The sequence below is a fragment of the Salmo salar genome, chromosome ssa14 (assembly GCF_905237065.1).
Source record: "Salmo salar chromosome ssa14, Ssal_v3.1, whole genome shotgun sequence".
NCBI lineage: Eukaryota > Metazoa > Chordata > Actinopteri > Salmoniformes > Salmonidae > Salmo > Salmo salar.
This window is the reverse complement of record NC_059455.1, coordinates 35,655,499-35,682,353: the sequence shown is the minus strand read 5'-3', so window position 1 is coordinate 35,682,353 and position 26,855 is coordinate 35,655,499. Positions and strand designations below refer to the sequence as shown.

General features: G+C 45.1%; 2 protein-coding genes and 1 non-coding gene across 7 annotated transcripts; 1 reads left to right on the top strand and 2 right to left on the bottom strand.

Annotated features, from left to right (window-relative positions):
- Nucleotides 1-1,468: 1,468 nt before the first annotated feature.
- On the bottom strand, nucleotides 1,469-10,264 carry LOC106569473 (caspase-8). Of its 5 annotated transcripts, none has more exons than XM_045694289.1 (7): nucleotides 10,106-10,254; nucleotides 4,296-4,402; nucleotides 3,749-4,089; nucleotides 3,506-3,546; nucleotides 3,128-3,233; nucleotides 2,375-2,957; nucleotides 1,469-2,249 (listed from the first exon to the last, which is right to left on the bottom strand). In XM_045694289.1, the coding sequence occupies exons 2-7, from the start codon at nucleotides 4,319-4,321 to the stop codon at nucleotides 2,063-2,065; spliced, it is 1,284 nt and encodes a 427-aa protein (XP_045550245.1). In that variant the 5' UTR covers nucleotides 4,322-4,402; nucleotides 10,106-10,254; the 3' UTR covers nucleotides 1,469-2,062. The 5 variants fall into 5 exon arrangements, with proteins under 5 accessions (XP_045550245.1, XP_013996326.2, XP_013996329.2 ...); XM_014140851.2 differs by having other exon boundaries at nucleotides 4,296-4,384; XM_014140854.2 differs by having other exon boundaries at nucleotides 4,319-4,384; nucleotides 10,106-10,253.
- A 12-nt stretch (nucleotides 10,265-10,276) lies between these two features.
- trnae-cuc (transfer RNA glutamic acid (anticodon CUC)) lies at nucleotides 10,277-10,348 on the top strand. Its single transcript has one exon. It is a non-coding gene; the product is annotated as a tRNA-Glu (tRNA).
- A 6,151-nt stretch (nucleotides 10,349-16,499) lies between these two features.
- On the bottom strand, nucleotides 16,500-26,515 carry mcm6 (minichromosome maintenance complex component 6). Its single transcript, XM_014140855.2, has 18 exons — nucleotides 26,206-26,515; nucleotides 25,696-25,842; nucleotides 24,963-25,073; nucleotides 24,770-24,857; nucleotides 24,495-24,656; nucleotides 24,020-24,185; nucleotides 23,771-23,916; nucleotides 23,412-23,562; nucleotides 22,795-22,936; nucleotides 19,409-19,550; nucleotides 19,183-19,290; nucleotides 18,911-19,066; nucleotides 18,647-18,775; nucleotides 18,365-18,529; nucleotides 18,081-18,204; nucleotides 17,504-17,698; nucleotides 17,279-17,418; nucleotides 16,500-17,192 (listed from the first exon to the last, which is right to left on the bottom strand). Exons 1-18 carry the CDS (start codon nucleotides 26,301-26,303, stop codon nucleotides 17,088-17,090), a joined length of 2,475 nt encoding a protein of 824 aa, XP_013996330.2. The 5' UTR covers nucleotides 26,304-26,515; the 3' UTR covers nucleotides 16,500-17,087.
- Nucleotides 26,516-26,855: the final 340 nt, after the last annotated feature.

Here is a 26,855-nt window from a genome sequence, read left to right as displayed (position 1 = left end):
CTGAAGCAGCTCGTCTAATCCTTAATGGTCTGGCTTCAGGTGCAGGATGGGCATGTCTTGTTTCTGAGGCTGCATAAGAAAGGCGGTCGCCACTAGTTAACACATCTACAATTTATCTTCTTAAAACCTAACCCTAACCTTAACCACACTGCTAACATTACACCTAACCCTAACCTTAAATGAACACCAAAAAGCACATATTGTTTTCATGAATTTTTACGATATAGCCTATTGGAGGACCACTACTTCCTGTACCAGCTCCTCGATATCATTGGTCGACTAGACCTGCTCCGCCTCCTGGAGACGGTAGCCGGTAGCCGGAGTGAATGGACCACACTCAGACTGATGCAAGCCCCGCACTCTCACAGTACAGGTGAGCACAGAGCTGTGTGTGTATGTGTGCCACAACAATGGCCCACATAGAGAGGCAACACTGAATAGCTGGTCATTCTGGTAATTCCCTGGTTGCTTTACATCTTTCTTTCTTTCACTCTCTCTCTCTCTCTCAATTCAATTCAATTCAATTGCGAGAGAGAGAGTGAGAGAGATGATGCTGTATAGGGTCTCAGAAGATGTAACTCAAGAGAATGTCACTAAGATTAAGTTTCTGCTGAGCGACAAACTGCTCAGAGAACGACTGGATCTTTTCACTGTAAGAAGTATATCACACACTCCCACAAGCATGCGCACACACACACAAATACATTATCTCCCTCTCTTTTTCTCTCTCCCGTCAGCCCTGGAGGTGCTGTGTGAGATGGAGAGGCAGGGGCTTCTGACAGAGGACAGACTGGACGAGTTTCAGAGGCCACTGGAGCAGTGTGACACACAGCTGGCCCACACTGTCCGGCAGCGTAGAGGTAATGCACATATTGACACTCCTCCAGTGTCATCTGTAGCTCATCCAGTCTGTTCTGTCAGAAGCTGACGTGTGTGAATCTTGAGGTCAGCAGATGACAGGAGACTCAAAACAAGCTCAAGCACATCCTCACCAAGAAACTCTTCCTTCCCTACCTCTGAAACACTGGTTGGCTGACTTAAAGCGTCAAATCTTCCATATCCAGACTGAGACACTTCAGATAGGCTGTTATAATTTAACAGTGAATTCTCGCCTGCTTATTTAATGTAAGTAAGCTGTCACTCTCAGGGACCCTACCACAGCTTCCTGTACCTTGGCACATCTCCCATCAGAGTGTGTTGTAACCTTGGTTGGAATGTCTGTTTTCCTAAAAGATGTTTCAAGCTCATGAGATTAATGTATTTTCCATTAAATGGTAGCAATTGAGGAATGTTTACTTTGTCTGTGCAACAGCGCTATTATAAATGTGTATTTTACCACCGCTGGTTCTGGAGATGGTCTGTAAAATGGATGTCTATTTTTCTATTAGCCATGTTTCACGTTTTATATTGAACAGGATGTCACTCTAATTCTGAGGAGCGTGAGGTAAAAACACTTCAGCAATCCAACTGTTGATAAAATATAAAATATTTATTTTGAAGTATAACATATTTTAAGATGCCAGGAAAGGCATGTAAGAAAACATGATTGTATAAAAATTCCCAAATAAAGAAAGTAGATGAAATCACATAAAAAAATATTTAAAGTAAAGCTGAAACAGTGTGCCAAGATATCAATAACCAGTTGTTCTTGCTATGAAACTTTACATAGAATGCTGATACTGAGTATCTTCACATATCAAATGAATAGTTTGGTTAAAAAGTCAATGTAGTCTGACCTAGTACACTTGGTTGAGCTGCAGCAGTGCCACAGGACTTTTGGTATATACGCTGGTGAAATTCTGTATCATTAATATAAAATGTATTTTTGACCAAGTCCTGTAAAATTGAACAACATCAAATACATGTAGCAGTCAGGCAAATAAAGACACCAGGAGTAATGGTGGCTCCTCTCCCACCATGTAAAAGTAATCAAATAAGAATGACACCACAGGAATGTTGGTAGTGTCATGATTATGGCCTATTCAACCTTTCATATCAAAACTGAACTTGAAAGAGGATATGGACGGTTGATGATGAAGGGTACCATGGTAACATCAAGAGATCAACAGGAAGAATGCGTGGTCTCAGCAGGAAAGATGAGTATCTTGGTCAGGGTGTCTCTAGAATCTGGTGATTGCTTGACCACCTCGTAGCCATAATCACCGTTAGCATCTTTAATACGAAGGTCACCTATTTTCTTGCTCACCACGGCTTTGACCCCTGTAAGGATCTCATAGATGTTTTTCCCTCTGCAGAGACAGGAGACACACCATAAATTGAGACGAACACACAAGTCAACGCAACCATTCAACAGAGAACACAAACTAATTGAGGACATGAACATGATGTGCAGTGAATTCCAAGCTGATGTTACCTGGTGCAGCTTTTCTCAAGCTGGCCACACAGAGACTGGATGAACCAGGACCCCGTGTTCACATTCCTGATAGAGATATACTGCTCTACGTTGGCCATGAACACCAGGTAGTCGGAGTATATTGGAAGGGTGTAGTCTTGGACTTGGCCGTTGTCTGTGTCCAGTTCCCTGTCCGTCCCTTCAACTTTAGGCTTCTTGCTCACCGGCACACCCGGCTGCACGTCTTTCCCTCGACAGGCTTGGATGAAGAACAGCTTGGGCTTTTCAACAAGGATGCTACAGTTTGTGCCGTTGAAAGGTGAGAGGATATCAATGGTGGGGACGACTGTTCCATCTGTGCCACAGACGCCCTCCTTTTCTCCGTGACTCAGAATGCAGCAGACGAAGGCGTCGCCATGCTTAGGAAGATCCTTTAGATCAGTGAACTGACCACCGACCCACTCCTTCGCACCACACTGTTGCAGGTCAGATAACTGCTTCAGCTCAGAGAAGACCTTCAGCACAATGGGAATCTCCACTGCAGTCTTGTCCTTGCACATCACCACCCTGAACTTCATCCGGCTGAATATGTTGGCCAGATCCACTGTAGGAGAAGACAAGACACTTAACAACCAGGCCTCTCACTTATCTCTATCCTCATTCTATCACGTCACATCATGATAATCAACTGAATCAGCAAAAGAGCAAGCTGGTTAGATGCTGTAATAGAGAAATGAGACTTGAGATGTTTTTGAGGATAAAACGTTGACATACCAGCATCCTTGTTTGATCCTGTTCTTTTACCCAGTTTATCAAATATCTCGTTGTTGATGATCAAACAGAGACCACGGGGTACACTGGTCATCTCATACAGACTGACCTGGAAACAGGAAACCAGGGGTCATTTACACAAAGATATTTCACATCAAACTGACAGTGTAAAAAAAAAAATTTTTCCTAGTATTATGTTTGACTTGAATGGCTTCATTGGAAAGGAAAGTTGAAGGAGAGTTGTGTTGCAATGAGAAGACAGGTTAAGTTTTGTTTCTGTGTATTATTGTATATTGTTGACTTGTGTATTTACTCTGAACTATATGAGGTGTAATATATGTAGTTAATAAACACTTTAAATGTAGATAGACGGGTTATCACCTCATCGCCACTAGTGACCCCTTTTTCCAGGTCAGAAGTATCTAGAAAACACAGAAAACACAGTTAGATACCTGATACCAGCTATCTAATACAGTAGAACAGTAGCACTGATGTCAGTTGATTGATCTGTAAATGAGTCTTGTCATGTAGTGTGTTATATGTACTGTCTGGTGGTTGTGTCAGTAAACAATGACAGAGTCGTGGTACAAAGCTAGTAGTACTAGTAGTCAGTGTGTGTGGTACCTGTACAGGGAATTGGGACTGTTGGGGCTGGGTTGAAGGTGTGGTCACTGGGTTTTGTGTTATTGTTGAATATTTCCTCCAGTCTAGGGCACTGTTTTATAATATGTGGTTTCTGCAGCAGGTTCACGAGTTCACAGCATTTTGTGTTTCCTTTATTCATCACTTTATCCAGCAGGTTGATGACAGTCTTCTCATTAGACTGATTGGGGATTTTTAGGTTGTTGTAGTCACGATTAGTCACTATTTCCTCCTGCTGCACATGTTGAAGGATGAAGCTGGATTCCTCAGACAGGATCTCAGTTAACAAAGTCTTGTTCTTTCTCAGCGTCTGCATGATGGACCTTAGAGACCGAAAGAGAAAAAGGAGAGTGTTCATCATATAAAACATATGCCACAGATGCATGTCAATGGCCAAGCCAAATGATGCTGATGTGACGAGTCATCCTCATAACTGAATTAACAAAACCTGCCATGTTCATAAGAAGTTTTTCGATATTTCAAGAATGGGTTAAGTTCAAAATGCAATGACTGATGCAAGTATGCTAACCTATTTGTGGATGATTGAATTACCATTCTCCTAGCTGCAGGATATTGTGGCTGGCAGCTCAATCACCGATTTTTCTTTTCAGAATCCCCCTGCAAAGGCATGCTAAGCTTTTGGAATATCAAAGAAAAAGTAGCTCTAGTGCAGTACAACTGTTCAAAGAATTGCAACCACTTTGGAAAACAATACATGGATAATTTTATGTAGGCCTACTTTAATTTTCTATATTTTATTATGTATACCAGCATTACCTTAGAACGTTCACACAAATACTGGTATGTTGAAAGCTATTGTGTAGGCTATATTTAAAGAAATACACTTTAATAAGAAACAAATATGTTATTGGAATTACTGAGTACCCAACCCCACTTTTACCTCAGCACAAATAATACTTTCTCTATGCGATGATATGTACTTTATATGCAGTGTATTGCATTGGGGCCAATGGAATGGGCGGAGTAAAAGTCCAGCAACTGTAACGGCTGTCTTTGGAAGAAGAGGACCAAGGTGCAGCGTGGAATTTGTTCATCTTTTATTTTGGATGAAAAAAGGCACTTCAAAGAAAAAACAAACGACAGCCAAACAGTCCTGTCAGGTATCCTAACACACTAAACAGAAATTAACCACCCACAAAACCCAAAGGAAAACAGGCTACCTAAGTATGGCTCCCAATCAGCGACAACGATGTACAGCTGTCCCTGATTGAGAGCCATACCAGGCCAAAACAAAGAAATACAAACATATAGAAAAAAGGACATAGAATGCCCAAAACGCACAGAAAAACACCCCCTGCCACGCCCTGACCAAACTACAATAACAAATAACCCCTTTTACTGGTCAGGACGTGACAGTACCCCCAAAGGTGCAGACCCCGAATGCACCTGAAACAAAAACTCACAAGACAATAACCCCAAACTAAAGGGAGGGAGGAGGGTGGCCACTGCAACACCCCCCTTCCCAATCCTCCCCCTTCGGAGGTGGCTCAGGAGCGGAACGCAGACCCCGCTCCACCACTGGCTCACCCCACTTAGGTGGCGCCTCTAGAGTGGGGTCCCTCTGGCCGCGCAGGCACAGGCGGGCGACTCTGGCCGCGCAGGCACAGGCGGGCGACTCTGGCCGCGCAGGCACAGGCGGGCGACTCTGGCCGCGCAGGCACAGGCGGGCGACTCTGGCCGCGCAGGCACAGGCGGGGGAGACATGCAGGAGGCCTGGCTCTGGGCGCAGACACAGGATTCACCAGGCTGGGGAGACATGCAGGAGGCCTGGCTCTGGGCGCCGGCACTGGATTCACCAGGCTGGGGAGACATGCAGGAGGCCTGGCTCTGGGAGCAGGCACAAGACGTGCAGGGCTGGAGAGGCGCACAGGAGGCCTGGTGCGTGGGGCTGGCACAGTCTTCACCAGACGGCTAGCACGCACCTCAGGACGAGTATGGAGAGCTGGCTCAGGTGACATCAATTCGAGGACATGCTCCGTAGGGCGAATGTCATGCCTCATGCACCAACACAGCAGCTCGCTCATATCTCTCTCCTCCAATCTCCCCATCAACTCCTTCACTGTCTCTGCTTCACTCCCCTCCAACTTCACCCCGACTGGCTCTGGTTCCATCCTCGGCACCGCCAACCGTCCCGTGTGCCCCCACCCCCAAAAAAAATCTTGGGGCTGCCTCTCCTCCTCTTGCCGTGCCAGCCGATCCTGCCAGAAACGCCGTTCTGCCTTCGCTGCTTCTATCTCCTCCGGGCGGCGGTATTCTCCAGCCTGTCTCCAGGGTCCCTTTCCGTCCAGTATTTCTTCCCAAGTCCAGGAGTCCTGAACCCTCTGCTCCTCCTTACCACGGTGCTTGGTCCGTTGAAGGTGGGTGGTTCTGTAACAGCTGTCTTTGGAAGAAGAGGACCAAGGTGCAGCGTGGAATTTGTTCATCTTTTATTTTGGATGAAAAAAGGCACTTCACAAAGAAAAACCAAACGACAGCCAAACAGTCCTGTCAGGTATCCTAACACACTAAACAGAAATTAACCACCCACAAAACCCAAAGGAAAACAGGCTACCTAAGTATGGCTCCCAATCAGCGACAACGATGTACAGCTGTCCCTGATTGAGAGCCATACCAGGCCAAAACAAAGAAATACAAACACATAGAAAAAGGACATAGAATGCCCAAAACACACAGAAAAACACCCCCTGCCACGCCCTGACCAAACTACAATAACAAATAACCCCTTTTACTGGTCAGGACGTGACAGCAACACTCCGTATTCCTCAGTCCCCCAAGAAATACAGACCCTACTGAGTACCAACCCCACTTTTACCTCGGCACAAATAATATACTGAACAAACATATAAACGCAACATGCAACAATTTCAATGATTTTACTGAATTACAGTTCATATAAGGAAATCAGTCAATTGAAATATATGAATTAGGCCATAATCTATGGATTTCACATGACTAGGCAGGGGCGCAGCCATTGGTGGGTCTGGGAGGGCATAGACCCACCCACAGGGGAGCTAGGCCCAGCCAATCAGAATGAGTTTTCCCCAAAAAAGGGCTTTACTACAGATAGAAATACTCCTCAGTTTCATCAGCGCTCCGGTTGTCTGGTCTCAGAGGATCCTGCAGGTGGAGAAGCCGGATATGGAGGTCCTGGGCTGGCGTGGTTACACGTGGTCTGTGGTTGTGAATTCGGTTAGATGTACTGCCAAATTCTGTAAAACAACGTTGGAGGCGGCTTCTGGTAGAGAAATTAACATTCAATTCTCTGGCAACAACTCTGGTGGACATTCCTGCAGTCAGCATACAAATTGCACACTCCATTAAAACTTGAGACATCTGTGGCTTTGTGTTGTGTGACAAAACTGCACATTTTGTGGTCTTTTACGGTACCCAGCACAAGGTGCACCTGTGTAATGATCATGCTGTTTAATGAGCTTCTTGATATGCCACACCTGGATGGATTATCTTGGCAAATGAGAAATGACCACCAGCAGAGATGTAAACAAATGTGTACACAAAATTTGAGAGAAATAAGCTTTTTGTGTATATGGAACATTTCTGGGATATTTTATTTCAGCTCATGAAACATGGGACCAACACTTCACATGTTGCGTTGATATTTTTGTTCAGTATATATATTTTTCTACAGCCCAATATTGTGAACATACCCGTGTCAACATTGCATTTTTCAATAGTGGTCTTAATTATTATTTATTATAAGCATATTTCCCTCTTGCAATTCTTTTGACTCCCTCCAGGGGTCTCGCGCCCCACACACAATCATACATACCTCTTGGATACGTTACCAACAAAGAAAAGGCTAAAAGGTTACTAGCTGACTTATCTGAACAATGTCATGTGCAAATGCAGGCTAGTCTTTGGGTGCTGAAGTTTGATATCAGAGCGCCAGTCTGCCCACACTAGTCACCGCTCAACTCCATCGTAAACCATGGAGTTGAGTTTATTCAGCTTGAAGGTAAAAACACATAGTAAAAAGCATTCCTCAAGTCCCCAACAGCTAGAGACAGTGACGACTGAATAGTTAGGATGCTAGCTGTTAATAGTTTTTTTATTTAACCTTTATTTAAGTAGGCAAGTCAGTTAAGAACAAATTCTGATTTACAATGACAGCCTACACCGGCCAAACCTAGACGACACTGGACCAATTGTGCACCGCCCTATGGGACTACCAATCACAGCCGGTTGTGATACAGCCTGGAATCAAACCATGGTGTCTGTGGTGACGCCTCTAGCACTGAGATGCAGTGCCTTAGACCGCTGCGCCACTCGGGAGCCCAAGTCAAGTAAATAGCTATAACCAACAGCTAATAAGTTTAGTGTAAAAGTACAGTAGCTATCAAGGAGTGTTGTACAATAGTGAACTACATGTAGTTCAACTAGTAATTTAACAACATTTTGCAGTAGTTTGGCAACTCAATATTAGCAAGTTGTCCTCAATATTTTGGACACTCAGTGCATATTTAGAATTTGTGAATGATTTTGATGTGATATGAATGTCAAGGGTTTTATGTTTCCAGAACCAGAACCGTAATGCATTTGACAATGGATTCCCATTTAGATGGAGTATTTAGCTGTTTTGGCTGCCAGCGCCAGTCTACCTCTGAAAATAACATATATGCTTCTCGGACGGTAAGCTCCTTAAGAGTACATCTGGGCATGTGGGTTAAGTGGGCAAGAATTTCCTTTTCGGCATCAGACCTGCCTAATTCTCACATGAAACACATTTTTTTGTGTTCAATCGTCAGTAAATGACACATTCTGTTAACATCTGACTCCAGAGTGATCTGTTGTAGTCTAAGACATTTCTTTTATTTCAACGTTTATTTTAACCAGGTAGGCTAGTTGAGAACAAGTTCTCATTTACAACTGCGACCTGGCCAAGATAAAGCAAAGCAGTGTGACACAAACAACAACACAGAGTTACACATGGAATAAACAAACATACAGTCAATAATACAATAGAGAAAGTCTATATACAGTGTGTGCAAATGAGGTAGGATAAGGGAGGTAAGGCAATAAATAGGCCATAGTGGCGGAATAATTACAATATAGCAATTAAACACTGGAGTGATAGATGTGCAGAAGATGAGTGTGCAAGTAGAGATACTGGGGTGCAAAGGAGATAAATAAATAAAATAAATAACAGTATGGGGATGAGGTAGTTGGATGGGCTATTTACAGTTTTATGAGGGTATGTTTGGCAGCATGAGTGAAGTATGCTTTGTTGCGAAATAGGAAGCCGATTCTTGATTTCATTTTGGATTGGAGATGCTTAATGTGAATCTGGAAGGAGAGTTTACCGTCTAACCAGACACCTAGGCATTTATAGTTGTCCACATATTCTAAGTCAGAACCGTCCAGAGTAGTAATGCTGGACGGGCAGGCAGGTGTGGGCAGCGATCGGTTGAAGAGCATGCATTTAGTTTTACTTGCATTTAAGAGCAGTTGGAGGCCACGGAAGGAGAGTTGTATGGCATTGAAGCTCGTCTGAAGGTTAGATAACACAGTGTCCAAAGAAGGGCCATAAGTATACAGAATGTTGACATCTCAGATTTAGATTTGATCATTTACTACGAAGTAGTTTGGATGTAGGGAACTACTTTTTATATTTTTTTCTTATGGGTAGCTTTACTGTAGCGTCAATAATTCCGATGTGAAGTAGTGGGCAGATTAGTAAACTAGATTTTCACAGTAGCTTCCCGTCTTCAAAAATGCAACGTGCGAGCATCTGTAGCAGCTTAGAGTTTCTAAACCCAGAGGCGCAACATCGCGAGACTTCCGGAAACGATTGCGAAACAGAAAAAATAGACCAGGCCAGGGTTTGGGGTTTGAGAAGTCAATGGGAGAAGTGAAACGTCCTTCCTTAGTTGTTAATTTTCTCGAACTCTAAAGGCACAACCTAGATTCGAGCCAATACCTTAAGTAGTGGAACATATCATTACTCCAACCTCGTGAAAGTGACAAACTGACACGCTTTCATGTTCGTCAAAAACAACTTTATATCGAAGGAGTGTCTTTGAGTTGACGGCATGCACATGCGCAGTTCGGCGCGAGACGACCTTTAGACACGATGACGTGAAGCAACGCATGAGCTTAGCGAGCCTACAAGTGTGATCGGGGATTTCTATTGGAGAAGCAGTTTCAGCTTGATACTCTACTCTCTTTGGTAGCAGCCTAGCTCGCTAGCTAGCTACCGTTAGCTACTTTAGATTCAACTAGCAGTGAGCATGTTTTACCAAAGTGGTCATCATGATATCTTGACACTAAATTACGATTTGATAGCATAGCAAAATTACTTACCGGTACGACTAAAAACGGATTCGCTCGCCAAGTTGATGAAATAATTCAGCGGTAGCTATGCGTTCTCCTCTTCCCTCGCAAATGTAAAGTTTTACTTTCATCTAGCTACTGTCCAATCGGAGTAGGTTCAAAGGTGTCGCCACACGAGCAATAACGTAACTTTTCGTGGCCTCCCTGGTGGTCTAGTGGTTAGGATTCGGCGCTCTCACCGCCGCGGCCCGGGTTCGATTCCCGGTTAGGGAACTTCTTTTTTTAACCACTGCAAATTCAATCTAAAGTATAGTTTTCCCTGCTTGGAAGTAAAAAAACTGAATTAACAACTTTTGGTTCCAAGTCATTTTCAGTGTTTTTCATAACCAAACCAAGTATATTGTATACTAAGCCTATAATCCTACTTTGGGGCTCCTGAGTGATGCAGGGGTCTAAGGCACTGCTAGAGGCATCACTACAGACCCTGGTTAAATTCCAGGCTGTATCACAACCAGCGGTGATTGGAAGTCCCATATGGTGGTGCCCAGTGCTGTCTGGGGTAGGCTGTCATTGTAAATCAGAATTTGTTCTTAACTGACTTGCCTAGTTAAATAAATACTTGAATTAGAAACAAGCATTGTTCATATGTGACTGAATTCCCCTTTAAGGCCCTTTTGCATCCTTGTTCATCCCTTCCTGGAATTAGCCACATGTCACTGACCTGACATGGTTGGATAGGTGAAAGCAAAGGGCTCGATTCCAGGCCAATGCCAGATGGGCTGGTCCATTTTTAGCCCAGTGGGCCTGTTTAACATGGGAGTTTTGCACAAATTCATCATGATCAGGATAATAATGGGGGCCTCGAGGGAAAAAACGGGCCAGTGTGTTAGAAATGCCAGGATGATTTCTGGTACTTGTCCGTCCCTGGTTGTAGATGTGTTTGATCAGGGCCTGCTGAGTGGCTGTTGTAGTTTGCTGTCTGTCATCCTTCCAGTCAACTTTGGTTTTAGAAGTGGGGGGGACATAACTTGGCAGGGGGTCTCCTATTTTTGGGGGGCATCTAAAGCACATTTCCTGATAGAAGCTGTTTTACAGTCTATCTCAAGGCCATCAGACTGTTAAATAGCCATCACTAGCATATTAGAGGCTGCTGCCCTATACATAGACTTGAAATCACTGGCCACTATAATAATTGGAATACTAGTCACTTTAATAATGTTTACATATCTTGCATTACTCATTTCATATGTATAAGGGCACAAGGCAAGACCCAGATGCAGACACGGGAGGCAGATGGTTTGAGTCTTGATATTTATTAATCAATCCAAAAGGGGAGGCAAGAGAATGGTTGTGGACAGGAAAAAGGTCAAAACCAGTTCAGAGTCCAGGAGGTACAGAGTGGCAGGCAGGCTCGAGGTCAGGGTTGGCAGAATGGTCAGGCAGGCAGGTACGGAGTCCAGAAAACAGGCAAGGGTCAAAAACCGTGAGGACTAGAAAAGAGAATAGAAGCAGGAGTACGGGGAAAACGCTGGTTGACTTGAAAAACATACAAGACGAACTGGCACAGAGAGACAGGAAACACAGGGATACATACACCAGGGATAATAAGCGACACCTGGAGGAGGTGGAGACAATCACAAGACAGGTGAAACAGATCAGGGTGTGACAATATGTATATACTGTATTCTGTCCTATTCTACTTCATCTTAGTCTATGCCGCTCCAAATATTTATACATTCTTAATTCCATTCCTTTACTTTAGATTGTGTGTTTTGTTAGATATTACTTGTTAGATATTACTGCACTGTTGGAGCTAGAAACACAAGCATTTCGCTACACCCGCCATAACATCTGCTAAACACTTGTATGTGACAAATAGGTTTGGAAAACAAATGTTGAATGAAAACACAAACACACCTACACGTTAGCACACAGAAACAGTACACCCTCCATATAATTCATATCATAGGTCTAATATAGTACTGTAGTTCTTACTTGCACACAATATAGCTGGTTCACCCCATGCCGCTCCTAGGGCTCCACAGCCCTGTTGCAACCCAACCCAACACACCCCACTCAGCTTTAGGATCTTAGTGAAACATTAATTATTGGTTTCAAGTGTTAGGCCAAGGCCAGAGTGACAACAATACAGCAGACCTCCAGGGCCAGGACTGAGAAGCTTTGCAACTAGGGCTTGCCTAAATAGGTATCTCCCCTGACGTAGGCATGTTTTCAATACCTTTTGTTTTCCAGTTTTCCATATAAGGCATCCAGACTTTATGAGAGTTGCACAGTATACCCTTAATCAAATCTAGTGATACTGTACAAAACTTGACATTTCTTCCATACATTGTGGGAGGATAACCAACCTTCCAATTAATGCAAAGCATTTCTTAGCTGCTATAAATGCTTGGTTACACAGTTTCTTCTGATAACAGTCTCCAGTATCAACATTTTCAAGCAAACAAAAACAGGGAGAAGGTTGAATCTGTAGACATGCTGAGATAAAATAACATACTATTTGCCTTCACAAGACCATAACATATGCAAACATGTCCCCTTTTGTGCTTTACACATTCTAGCAGAATAATACAATTTCCGAGTGCATGGTATTCAGTTTCACTGGCATATAGTACTTTCTATCGATGGTCTTATACTGCAGTACCTTTACAGTATGCCTGAGATTATATGAACACAACTGGGCATTCTAGCATATCTGTATCCATTCATCATCATTAATTAATAGCGTCATCACATTTTTGTTTTACATGTTTTGTGTCATCGGGAAAAGCCTCTATCGACCCTTGATAAAGTTTGGAAATCAACTTTCGAGGTTGTTTGACTGCCTTAAAATAGTTTACATCTTTGAAGTTTCTTGTTTGTCCAGTGTTGCCTGCACAGAGAGAAAAAAGTGTTGTATTGGCAAAAGTTAACTTTGCACTGTCACAGACTGGTCTTCCCTGACTGCCTGAACCTAATGAGACCCCTGTCACCATAGGATCTTGCTCAGATGAGGCATGACAAAGAATTACCATGGTGAACATTAATATATTATATTAGCAATGAATACCATCAATGGTTCAATAACTGAAATTACCATTATTCCCAATCCCAGACTGTAGCCTACCCATCAACTCAAGATGGAACTTTGTATCCATTCACTAATTGTTATAGTATACTGCAAAATTCACCTGAGTTCCGTAGACTGGCTGTCTGACCCTGCAGGGACACCTTTCACCATCTGATCCTGCTAAGACATGATGAGCATGTCCCATTGGGGCGACTGCATGTAGGCAATCTGTCCCGTGGAAGGGACAGGGAGTCTGCCAGGCCTGGTGGCAGGACAAGGATGCCCTAAAAAGGTTGATTGTTTTGCGTAGGGACATTCTGAACCATCCCCCTCGGCCCGTGGGCCTGGATGTGATGGGAGCTCTTTATCTGAGAACTGAACTTGGGGAACAGTGGTGTTGACCTGCCTCAAACAGTCTGGTGGGATCGATCTGTCCATTCAGGATATTTCCCTTCACCCTCTCAGACACCTTTGCATTGTTCAACAAGAGGGCTCTCTGGCCGACAGTCGCTTGTGCCATGACCCTCCCAGAAGTCTCAGCGGTACACTTGAAGGTCCGGGTGGTATGGTCGGCAAGATAGACTAAGCTCCATAAACTTCTCCCAGTTGACAGTGCCACCGTTCGCCAGGGAGTTGCACAGCTCCTTAGCCTGCACCGCCATGTAGACTGAGAGGAGGGAAACTGTTTTTACAGAGCGCCCTGCCTGAGCTGCAGATCGGTAGATCCTCTCACACTCAGACGCGGTGTCATTGGGATGAGCGAACTTGGGGGGAAAAGGAAGATGAGCTCAAAGCCTTCGGTTCGAGGTGCTCAGCCAGGGCAGGTTCCACGGGAGTTGGGCTGAGCCATCCCAATGACTCCATGCTGTGCATATCCAAGTGAGGGTAGCCAATCACAGGAGAAGGTGACTTGAGTGGCTCCGCCCAGGAGGACTCCAACAATGCCAGACAGTCTGGGAAGGCTGATACAAGCTGTCAGACGGATGTAGAATTACTCTGAGAGGAGATTCCATCCATCCTCGTCTTCTTGGGCTATACAACCTCTCTCTGGTGTGACGGACGCAGTCCCTACACTTTGCATTGGAGCAAAAACAATCACTGTTTTATGTGATGATGTAGGCTAATCTTTATAGTTGCTGCCATATCATAGGCATTATTCAGAATTCCTGAAAAAGAACGCTTGCCCTGCTACTTTGTTTGCATAGTCAGAACATGTCGAGCATAAAAAAAATTGGTATTTACATTTTTTAAATTTAACCTACGTTTAACTAGGCAAGTCAGTTAAGAACACATTTATATTTACAATGATGGCCTACCGGGGAACAGTGGGTTAACTGCCTTGCTCAGGGGCAGAACGACAGATTTTTACCTTGTTAGCTCGGGAATTCGATCCAGCAACCTTTCGGTATTCAATGTACAACATGAAGTTTCCCCTCCATGTCAAGGAGGAGGAAGTGGCAGAGAAGCTACGTAGGCAGCGGAATGGGTAGCAGCTAGATAAAAAAGAATCCTACACATGCGCAGAAATCTCTATCATTAGCCATGGCAAGTCGTTTTCCAGTCAATCTGGAAACGCAGCTACTCCAAACTAAGGAATGTGTGGCCCTCTGTTGAATTTTGATGTCCTGATGTGCCTCGTTATGTTGCCCATCCCTGATGTACTGTAGGTGTCCATGACCATATAAACTAATCGGGTCTGAGGGAGTCTGCTGAAGTGGTCTTTTCTCTATTACAGTGTTATATCTATGTGTGTGTATGCGTCTGGGTTTCTCTCCCTCACAAGTTTGCCATTGTGCTATGTCCAGTGTTTACACTGCTCTGGGTCTGTGCTGTGGCACTGCATGCCCTTGGGAGCCCAGAGATAGGTGGGAGCCCAGAGATAGGTGGCAGCCCAGAGATAGGTGGCAGCCCAGAGGTGAGTGATGAATGTGTGTTGTATGTGTATCTTCATTCCTTTCATGTGTTTACCCTATTTTATAGTAAATGGTTTTGCATCTTCAAAGTGGTAGGCATGTTGTGTATATCAAATGATACAACCCCCCCCAAAAAAATCAATTTTAATTTCAGGTTGTAAGGCAACAAAATAGGAAAAATGCCAAGTGGGTGAATATTTCGCAAGCCACTGTAACTGCTGGTACAGTTACTATAAGGTGGGACGAGTTCCAAAGCCCTGATACACACACCCACCAGACCTAGAACCAGTCACTATTGCATCAAGATGCTTCTTCTACCAGATACAGATCAACAACCAGGTAATACTATACCAGAGAGATAGTTTTACTGTCTTGTGTGTGTGTGTGTGTTTAGCAGTGGCCCTGTTTGTTAAGAGGCTATGTGTATGTGTATTGTGACTTTAAGGGGGGAGTGACACAATGAGACCAACACAGACACCACACATTCATACGATGTGAAGATGAGGGCGAGGAAGATTAGTGACTGTAGAGGACCTCAACACTGGAGCAGCTGGAGAAACACCATAATTGAGTCAGCAGCAGTGGCGGTCGGTGCCGTTTAAGATGAGGGAGGACAATTTATTTTTTATTGAGCATGGCCTTAGTTCTATTACAGCATATTGGATGACTGTCATTCATATTCCATTCACCCAGCTCAATGTAACATCAATAGGTTTAGGCTACTACATGATACTCAAATTTTGAATCACCCAATCAGCTGAACTCGCTTTGGGAATACCCATGATCCTCCTGTCTCTGCTGCTGCTGATCTGACTCCAGAGGTATTCTGTTGGGTTTAGTTGAGAGGGAGTGAGTGAGAGAAATGGAGAGATGAAGATAGAGATGGAGAGAAACAGAGAACGGGAGAGAGCAGAAAGAAACACAAATACATTTACAAAAGACAGAAACAGAGAAAGACACCCAATGAAACAGGACAATGTATTAATGGAATAATCAAATCAAACTATATTTGTCACATGCGCTTACTGTGAAATGCTTACTTACAAGCCTTTAGCCAACAATGCAGTTCAATAAAGAGTTAAGTGCTGATGTGCTTGGTTTTACCCTCTGACCACAGACCACACATTTTCTCTGTGAAACTGAACTTCCGTTAAACGAGAGGCGGAAAACACCTTTTATTCTTAGAAAACAACAGAAAGGGGAAAAACACAAATGCCTGGGTGATTGCACATTAACTAGCAAGAACAAAATAACAGATGGCTAGTTTGGCTATATTCATTCATGTCAATCATAGTAACTCCAACTAGGTGTAAATGGGATCTCATTCCACTCAGGTTAATAACTTCACTATTTTCGTTAAATGTTTACTGTAGATTCTCAAGGACCCCTTAGTTCTTATTGTTTTAGTGTGTGTAAACATCAGTTGAGAAACAGACAGCTGTGTGTGTGAATCGCATGGAGAAGACAGTCCTTTATTAAATGACTAGACCAGCGCAGTATAAACACAGTACAGCCATGACGCAGACATATCTAACCAGGTCAGTGAAACACCACCGGCCACAGGGAGGGCATTAACAGCATCAAACATTCGATTCTTCTTCTTTGTTTTGATCACTTATTTGTATTTTTTATATAAAACATATGCATCAAAAGGTAGACTTTCAATTGTGGGTATTTTGTTGTATGCATACATTTAACATGGGAAGTACAGTCAGAGGATTAACATTAAGTTAACTGAGGAGTCGCACAAACTTCAGCCATAAGCCAGCAAACGCTCTGGAGAAATCAGGGCAACATATTTACATTACTCACCTGGCTACAATAATACAAATAAACATTTTTAAAACAGGCTAGAGTTGTGAAAAAGTCTACAAAGCAGGAATGAAATGAAACCTTACCACAAATTTAAAATGTCATCACACAGATCAATGTTCAATAAAAACAGCTTCAAGAGTCTTGAATTGGAGTCTGACATAAACCCATGGAAAGAGGAGCGAGTTAGAGGGGAGGAAGGAGGGATGAGATAAGTCTAGTCCTCCAGAGTGTAGTTGGGGTTAACGACCAGAACTTCTTCCTGTGTCTCTGTCTCTGACCCTTTCAGCCCCCCCCGAGACAGCTCAATCAGGATATGATCCTAGAGATGGACAGAGAGAGAGAGTTAGTAAGGTTTGTAAAGGTGTTATTACTCCGACTCAATGGCAATGGAGTGTGTGTACTTACATAGTGCACTAGTCTGTGCAGGACCTTCTCTATGAGGCTCTTTCTGTTGATGAGTTCTTCTTCTGAGTCAATCTCTGACTCCATCTCCTTCAGATACCAGTTGATCACCGCACTCTTCTTCAACTCCTCCTCCTCTTCAGCTGCACACACAGGTAAACAACAGTTAACCACTGCAATACACACTTTGCACATGTAGAGTGTAGTGTGTGTGTGTGTGTGTCTTACCCTCCTCGGCCCTGCGGAGGTGCAGCACCAGCAGGTTGGAGATGCGGCGGTACTCTGGGAAGGTGAGACGCAGCGAGGGCTTGGAGCTGCTGTCAGCGTGACCATTCACACCGTTGGTTTGGTCGGTAACTCCGTTGGTGTTGCCGTTCACCTGCCCGTTATCCTGGTCATTCACTCCGTTAGGAACGTCATGACCTGCAGAGATAGAAAAGCACCACACCTGTTGCATGACATAGAAATAACTCAAATAAAGCTGTTGTAGTAGTAGTAGTAGTAGTAGCAGCAGCAGCAGTAGTAGCAGTAGCAGTAGTAGCAGCAGCAGTAGTAGTAGCAGCAGCAGCAGCCGTAGTAGCAGCAGTAGTAGTAGCAGTAGTAGCAGCAGCAGTAGTAGTAGCAGCAGCAGCAGCCGTAGTAGTAGCAGTAGTAGTAGCAGTAGTAGCAGCAGCAGTAGTAGTAGCAGTAGCAGCAGCAGTAGTAGCAGTAGTAGTAGTAGCAGCAGCAGTAGTAGCAGTAGCAGTAGTAGTAGTAGCAGTAGCAGTAGTAGCAGTAGTAGCAGCAGTAGTAGCAGCACGTGTACCGTTCTCTCCCTCCTCTTCCTCCTCCATCTCCTGGTCCTGGTCCAGGTTGATGTCAGGTGTCTCCACTCTGATGATAGATTTATTGAGCAGGCGGAATGCCTCCTTGACATGCTTCGGCTGGACCTGTAGGGTCGCACACACCGTATGACAGAACATCCTACACACAATCTAAGACAGACCAACAGATTTGAACCAAACTCCAAACACAGGTTTTGAGAGCAGAGTCCAGTTGTGATAAGAGTTGTGTGTGTATAAGTTGTGTGTAATTTGTTTGACCTCTTACCTCATCACAGCAGTGCATGCGGGCCATGCCCTCAGAAAGGCGGATCATGCTCTCCAGCTGCCTCACCGTGATTCGCCAGGCTGATGTGGCAACGCCCCCAGAGCCGTCGCGCTGACGCAGCCGTTTGTACTGCTCCACGATGAACTCCTCTGACTCACCAGAGATCTACGCACAAACACAAATTAACAGACATGTTAGTACTGGTCCACTGGACTCACAGCACAGAAACACAAAGACACTGAACCCTTAAAACACACACACACACACACACACAGCTCTGACCTTGGGTTTGAACTGCCGGGCGAAGAGCAGGTATCTTCTGATCTCATCCAGAGAGTAGAGTCTGTCTACCGAGTTCTCAATGCGAGAGTGCAGATCCACAATACGTCTGGCTATGGCATAGTCTGTCACCTACACACACACACATATATAATTCCATTAGTACTTACACACACTACACGCCTCGCTGTGGCATCGTTTGTCACATCTTTCTTTTACACACACACACACACACACACACATTTTCTTTCTCTCTTACACACTCACCTCGTTGCAGTCGTCCACGAGGATGAAGAAGAGGTCGAAGCGGCTCATGATGGGAGCGGATAGGTTGACGTTCTGTTTCAGACTCTTGCTGCGGTCGTAGCGACCACCGACTGGGTTAGCAGCGGCCAGGATGGACGTACGGGCATTCAGAGTGGCCTGGAGGAGACGGAGGGTTAGAGTGTGTGTTCCATTCAGCTTTACTGATGGTGCTGCATGTGTGTGTGTACTTTGACTCCAGCTATAGTGATGGTGTGTGTGTGTTGTGTGTGTACCTTGACTCCAGCTTTAGTGATGGAGATAGTCTGTTGCTCCATGGCCTCGTGGATGGCCACCTGGTCTCTTGTCTCCATCTTATCAAACTCATCAATACAACACACACCCTGTCGATAAAGAGAAATACACATCACATTAAGCACAAAACATGCACCATCCTCAGCTCACACACACACACACACACACACACACACACACACACACACACACACACACACACCTCACGTTGTCAGCGAGCATGAGCGCGCCGGCCTCGATGACGAACTCATGTGACTCCTCGTCTCGAACCACAGCTGCTGTTAAACCTGCTGCGCTGCTGGCCTTCCCACTGGTATACACAGCCCTGGGACTGAACTCCTCCACATGCCTGAGAGAGAGGGGACAGGTGTAGTGTGGGTATAGGGGGAGGTGTAAGGCTAGGAGGCTGAGAGTGTACAGGTGTAGTGTGGGTATAGGGGGAGGTGTAAGGCTAGGAGGCTGAGAGTGTACAGGTGTAGTGTGGGTATAGGGGGAGGTGTAAGGCCAGGAGGCTGAGAGTGCACAGGTGTAGTGTGGGTATAGGGGGAGGTGTAAGGCCAGGAGGCTGAGAGTGTACGGGTGTAGTGTGGGTATAGGGGGAGGTGTAAGGCTAGGAGGCTGAGAGTGCACAGGTGTAGTGTGGGTATAGGGGAGGTGTAAGGCTAGGAGGCTGAGAGTGTACAGGTGTAGTGTGGGTATAGGGGGAGGTGTAAGGCTAGGAGGCTGAGAGTGTACGGGTGTAGTGTGGGTATAGGGGGAGGTGTAAGGCTAGGAGGCTGAGAGTGTACAGGTGTAGTGTGGGTATAGGGGGAGGTGTAAGGCTAGGAGGCTGAGAGTGCACAGGTGTAGTGTGGGTATAGGGGAGGTGTAAGGCTAGGAGGCTGAGAGTGTACGGGTGTAGTGTGGGTATAGGGGGAGGTGTAAGGCTAGGAGGCTGAGAGTGTACAGGTGTAGTGTGGGTATAGGGGGAGGTGTAAGGCCAGGAGGCTGAGAGTGCACAGGTGTAGTGTGGGTATAGGGGGAGGTGTAAGGCCAGGAGGCTGAGAGTGTACAGGTGTAGTGTGGGTATAGGGGAGTGTGTAAGGCTAGGAGGCTGAGAGTGTACGGGTGTAGTGTGGGTATAGGGGGGGGTGTAAGGCCAGGAGGCTGAGAGTGCACAGGTGTAGTGTGGGTATAGGGGGAGGTGTAAGGCTAGGAGGCTGAGAGTGTACAGGTGTAGTGTGGGTATAGGGGGAGGTGTAAGGCCAGGAGGCTGAGAGTGTACAGGTGTAGTGTGGGTATAGGGGAGGTGTAAGGCTAGGAGGCTGAGAGTGCACAGGTGTAGTGTGGGTATAGGGGAGATTGTGTAAGGCTAGGAGGCTGAGAGTGTACGGGTGTAGTGTGGGTATAGGGGGAGGTGTAAGGCTAGGAGGCTGAGAGTGCACAGGTGTAGTGTGGGTATAGGGGGAGGTGTAAGGCTAGGAGGCTGAGAGTGTACAGGTGTAGTGTGGGTATAGGGGAGGTGTAAGGCCAGGAGGCTGAGAGTGTACAGGTGTAGTGTGGGTATAGGGGGAGGTGTAAGGCTAGGAGGCTGAGAGTGTACGGGTGTAGTGTGGGTATAGGGGGAGGTGTAAGGCTAGGAGGCTGAGAGTGTACAGGTGTAGTGTGGGTATAGGGGACATTGTGTAAGGCTAGGAGGCTGAGAGTGTACGGGTGTAGTGTGGGTATAGGGGGAGGTGTAAGGCTAGGAGGCTGAGAGTGTACAGGTGTAGTGTGGGTATAGGGGACAGTGTGTAAGGCTAGGAGGCTGAGAGTGTACGGGTGTAGTGTGGGTATAGGGGGAGGTGTAAGGCCAGGAGGCTGAGAGTGTACAGGTGTAGTGTGGGTATAGGGGACAGTGTGTAAGGCTAGGAGGCTGAGAGTGTACAGGTGTAGTGTGGGTATAGGGGAGTGTGTAAGGCTAGGAGGCTGAGAGTGTACGGGTGTAGTGTGGGTATAGGGGGAGGTGTAAGGCCAGGAGGCTGAGAGTGTACAGGTGTAGTGTGGGTATAGGGGGAGGTGTAAGGCCAGGAGGCTGAGAGTGTACGGGTGTAGTGTGGGTATAGGGGGAGGTGTAAGGCTAGGAGGCTGAGAGTGTACAGGTGTAGTGTGGGTATAGGGGGAGGTGTAAGGCCAGGAGGCTGAGAGTGTACGGGTGTAGTGTGGGTATAGGGGACAGTGTGTGTGTAAGGCTAGGGGGCTGAGAGTGTACGGGTGTAGTGTGGGTATAATGGGGGATGTGTCGGTGGTTTTGTGTGAGGGTAGATGGGTATTGTGCACGTGAGTAGAGGTATAAGTGTGGAGGCTAAAGGGTGGAGGGATTCACTTGAGGAATGATTTTTGACAGAGGAGTAGCATACAGCGCCTTCAGAAAGTATTCACACCCCTTGACTTTTCACACATATTGCTGTGTTACAGCCTGAATTTGAAATGTTTTAACTTGAGATATTTGGTCACTGGCCTACACACAACACCCCATACTGTCAAAGTAGAATTGTGTTTTCCCCCCAAAAATGTAACTCATCACAAATTAAAAGCTCAAATGTCTTGAGCCAGTAAGTATTCAACCCCTTTGCTGTGGCAAGACTAAATAAGTTCAGGAGTAAGTCACATAACAAGTCACATAATAAGTTGCATGGACTCACTCTGTGTGCAAAACTAGTGCTTAATATGATTTTTGAATGACTACCTCATCTCTGTACCCCACACATACAATTATCTGTAAGGTCCCTCAGCCAAGAATTGAATTTAAAACACAGATTCAGCCACAAAGACCAGGGAGGTTTTCCAATGCCTCGCAAAGAAGGGCACCTATTGGTAGATGGGTCAAAATAAAAAAGCAGACATTGAATATCTCTTTGAGCATGGTGAAGTTATTAATTACACTTTGGATGGTGTATCAATACACCTAGTCACTACAGGCGTCCTTCCTAACTCAGTTGCTGGGGAGGAAGGAAACCGCTCAGGGATTTCACCATGAGACCAGTGGTGGCTTTAAAACAGTTTAATGGCTGTGATAGGAGAAAATTGAGGATGGATCAACAACAATGCAGTTACTCCACAATACTAACCTAATTGACAGAGGGAAAAGAAGGAAGCCTGTACAGAATACAAATATTCCAAAACATGCATCCTGTTTGCAACAAAGCACTAAAGTAATACCTAAAAAAATATGGCAAAGCAATTCACTTTTTTTCCTGAAAGTGTTACGTTTGGGGCAAATCCAATACAACACATTACTGAGTAGCAGTCTCCATATGTTCAAACATAGTGATGGCTGCATCATGTTATGGGTATGTTTGTAACCGTTAAGGATTGGGGAGTTTTTCCATCATAAAAAAACAAAATGGAGCTAGATATTTCTGTATTTCATAAATAAATAAATAAATGTCTAATAACATAATTTCAAGTTGTGATTGTGTGTAAGATGGGTGAGGAAAAATAAAATATTTCATCAATTTTGAATTCAGGTTATAACACAACAAAATGTGGAATAGCCTAAGTCAAGTCACTGTACATGTAGGTAGACAGTGTATAGTGTGTAGTGTATAGTGTGCAGGGTGTAGAGGTCTTACTTGAGGAACTGGCTCTTGGCGGTAGAGGGGTCTCCAACAATGCAGACGTTGACATCTCCTCTGAGAGATGTTCCCTCCATGGTGGTCTTAGGAACACCCCCAAACAACATCAACAGGATACCACGCTTCACCTCATCATTACCTACACAAACACACATTACACACACACACACACGTTATACACACATTGCACACACACACAGAATACCACATGCAAAGGCTGTGGTAATAACATAGTAGTAGTAACAGTGTAGTACTGACCGTGTATAGTTGGGAACAGGCTGGTGCCGAGGTTGTGGTAGTAATATGGTAGTGGTGTAGTAGTATAGTAGTATTAACAGTGTAGTACTGACCGTGTATAGTTGGGAATAGGCTGGTGCCGAGGTTGTGGTAGTAATATGGTAGTGGTGTAGTAGTATAGTAGTATTAACAGTGTAGTACTGACCGTGTATAGTTGGGAACAGGCTGGTGCAGAGGTTGTGGTAGTAATATGGTGTAGTAGTATAGTAGTAGTAACAGTGTAGTACTGACCGTGTATAGTTGGGAACAGGCTGGTGCAGAGGTTGTGGTAGTAATATGGTGTAGTAGTATAGTAGTAGTAACAGTGTAGTACTGACCGTGTATAGTTGGGAACAGGCTGGTGCCGAGGTTGTGGTAGAGGTTCTTGTCTTGGCTCATCTCAAACACCTTCTCCCACTCCTGAACAGACATCTGGCTCTTGATGCTCTCTGCTGTCTGATCCTCATCACGCAGCTCCTTCCCTCCAAACTACACACACACACGATTACAACTCCCTTCAAACAAATGTTGGACATGCATTCATTACATGTATACTAGTTTGTAGCCTGAAGAAGTGTGAGAGTGTGTGTGTGTGTGTCTCGATGTTTGGGTGTGTGTGTGTGTCTCGATGGTTGGGTGAGTGTGTGTGTGGAGGTTTGGGTGAGAGTCGAGGTTTGGGTGAGTGTGTGTGTCGTACCCTGGGGTTGGTAGGAGACACATGGCAGGCGAGGAAGGCCAGTCTGTAGGACAGCTCTCTGACACCCAGGGCTTTAAGACCGCGAAGGCCCTCGTTCTCATAACCCTGTCTCCCTCCTACACGGGAACTGGTCTCTGCTCGCACACCTAGAGAGAGATGGGAAATGAGTCCTGTTGTGTGTCTGTATGACCTGTGTACGTGTCATGCCAGTGTGTGTGTGTGTGTGTTTTTGTTTGTGTGTGTACATACCTGCGGTGCTGAGCTGGGAGACGTCGGGAACCACTATGAGAGAGCCAGTGATATCACAGCGGTCTCCGGCCTGGGCCGTCTCCACAGCCTCAGCCCTCAGAATCACCTCTAGAGAGCGGGGAATGGACCCTCTGGGCAGCTCTGCCTGGGTCTCCTGGATACGCACCTACACACACACACACACACACACACAGAGGTTAGACATACACATGCATAACACACACACAAGTTTCAGACTCAGACACACACGTAACATTACTGACACACAAACAATCACACGCGTGCCTTCCTACTATTCTGAAGGGACAAAGTTGTTGAGGTGACGAAGTTATTTAGATGATATCTGACAGAATCCCCGAGCCGACTAGGTGAAAAATCTGCCGTTGTTCCCTTGAGCAAGGCACTTAACCCGAATTGCTGTGAGTCGCTCTGGATAAGAGCGTCTGCAAAATGACAAAAAAATGTAAACGTCTACCTTCTGGAAGTCGATAAACTTGGAGCGGTGTGTGTCTAGGTGGAAGCGAGCGCGGTTGCTGCAGACGGGGTTCCTGCAGACGGTGGGCGGTGCGTACTTGAACTGCTGGGGCACGTCCGGACACACCCCCTGGCAGTCCAGACACAGGAACGTCCCGCTCACCTGATGGAGGCAAAACAGAGAGGATCAGACACAGATGTTATACATCTCAAGAGTTTTTAGGAAGCATTATTTGGCCTCACTCACAAGCTGTGGTTATACGGTGTGTGACTCACCAGTTCTGGGTGTACGGGGTGCGTCCTCACTACCTGTGCACTGATCCGCACCAGAGAGCCGATACGCAGGGAGGACAGCTCACGGATCCTATAACACAAAACAAACACTGTCAGATCACACACAAAACATCTTAGAGAACAGAACACCATTTGTGTGACTTGAAACATTTGTCTTCAGGTATGTGTCTCTTACTTGTGTCTGGTGGGCAGGTCCTGAATGGCCAAGTAGAACTCCTTATTCACTGGGACATTCCCATGATCCCTAGCAAAGTTCCTCACCGCACGGCAAAGGAAGGGATACACTCTGAAGTGGAGGAGAGGTAGAAGCAGAAAGAAGAATAGAGAGCTTGTTAGCTGGACATAGTTACGCTAAGATCTTCAATAACATGAACACACAAAGGTTCTAAGTAGAGTTCAACCAATCGGCATGGTCGATTAATTTGGGCCAATTTCAAGTTTTCATAACAATCGGTAATCAGCATTTTTGGACACCGATTATAGCCGATTACATTGCACTTCACGAGGAGACTGTCAGGCTGACCACCTGTTAAGCGAGTGCAGTAAGGAGCCAAGGTAAGTTGCTAGCTAGCAATAAGCTTATCTTATGAAAAACAATCAATCTTAACATAATCACTAGTTAACTACACATGGTTGATGATATTACTAGTTTAACTAGCTTGTCCTGCGTTGCATATAATCAATGTGGTGCCTGTTAATTTATCATCGAATCACAGCCTACTTCGCCAAACGGGTGATCTAAACAAGCGCATTTGCGAAAAAAGCACTGTCGTTGTACCAATGTACCTAACCATAAACATCAATGCCTTTCTTAAAACTTCTTATGGGCATGTGGGACGGTTGCGTCCATTTTATGGTGTCGCGCCCCTCCTCTGGGGATTTAAATATGATCCTAGATCTGTAGCTACCTGTAGAACTCCTCCTGGATGGTGGTTGCCAGTTCCTGGTTAAATCCTTCCAGATCAGTGAAGGAGACCAGCAGAGTGTTTCTCTCTGGCCTGATCAGCTCCTCAGCATCACGGACATACTTCACCTCACCGTCTGCTGTCTGGTACCTACACACACAGACACACACAGAAATACAACCTTTTTATTAGTTGTATGCATCCCATTGTGATGTATAACTGTGGTTATAGAAGAGTTGTATGAAGCTAGACTGGATATGTTAGACATGCACATCGTGTTAGCCAACTCCAACTAGCTTGTAAGCTAGCCAGCTAGCTAGGTTTCAACAGTTCCAAAAACTTGGTCAAATACGATTAAAATAGTTAGTTAGCACACTATTAATAAAGTAAATCCAGACATAACATTGACGTCTAGCTATATGTTACAGTTTTGATAGCTATCCAATAGCTATTAGCTAGCTAGCTAACAACGTACCAAGAACAATAACATCATCATTTCATTATTTCACTTACTCTTCTAAGAAAGCCTGGAAAAGCTTCTGGCATTTCTCTGCCAACTCGTCCTTCACCATCTGTCCCGCATTCTCCTGAGTCGGCTGTACAAGATCCATATTTTCACTGGATTAAAACGAAAATATGAATATATGAAATAGTTTCTAAAGTCTATCCCGTCTCCTTTTGACTGTGCAACGCACGCTGTGGGAAAGAAAGTGCCTTTTTCGCGCGAAAACCAGAACCATGTGACATTTGGCGCGACATAGTCGACCAATTACATCGTTGTATCTTGAACCATGCAAACGTATGAAGAATTATAGCCAATCAAAAGTTGGTATGGAAATTTAGAACGAACTTTCTGCTTCCATGGCTTCCATGCTAGAAAAATGTATGCGTTATGACCATCTGCGGTTGTCACTAGTTACCGCAGACACAAAGTCAAAATGGTCTATATCGTAAAAATTCATGAAAACAAAAATGTGCTTTTTGGTCTTAATTTAAGGTTGGGGTTAGGGATAAGATTATCCATGTGGTTAAAGTGTGGATTAAGGTTAGGGTTAGGTTTAAAATGTACAGAGAGTGGGTATAGGGGACAGTGTAAGAGAGTGGGTATAGGGGACAAGAGTTTAAGAAGATACCTTGTGGAAATAGGTGGGGTTTAGCCATAA

What these genes read in the sequence shown, in the direction of transcription:
- LOC106569473 (XM_045694289.1), bottom strand. Translation starts at nt 4,321, where the DNA reads ATGGTAATTCAATCATCCACAAATAG. An exon ending in AGTCCCAATTCCCTGTACAG is followed by an intron (nt 3,547 to 3,748) that starts GTACCACACACA and finishes TGTGTTTTCTAG; the next exon opens with ATACTTCTGACCTGGAAAAA. An exon ending in CTTGAGAAAAGCTGCACCAG is followed by an intron (nt 2,250 to 2,374) that starts GTAACATCAGCT and finishes CTGTCTCTGCAG; the next exon opens with AGGGAAAAACATCTATGAGA.
- mcm6 (XM_014140855.2), bottom strand. Translation starts at nt 26,303, where the DNA reads ATGGATCTTGTACAGCCGACTCAGGAGAATGCGGGACAGATGGTGAAG. An exon ending in CGCTCATGCTCGCTGACAAC is followed by an intron (nt 19,291 to 19,408) that starts GTGAGGTGTGTG and finishes CTTTATCGACAG; the next exon opens with GGTGTGTGTTGTATTGATGA. An exon ending in TCGTGGACGACTGCAACGAG is followed by an intron (nt 18,776 to 18,910) that starts GTGAGTGTGTAA and finishes GTGTGTGTGTAG; the next exon opens with GTGACAGACTATGCCATAGC.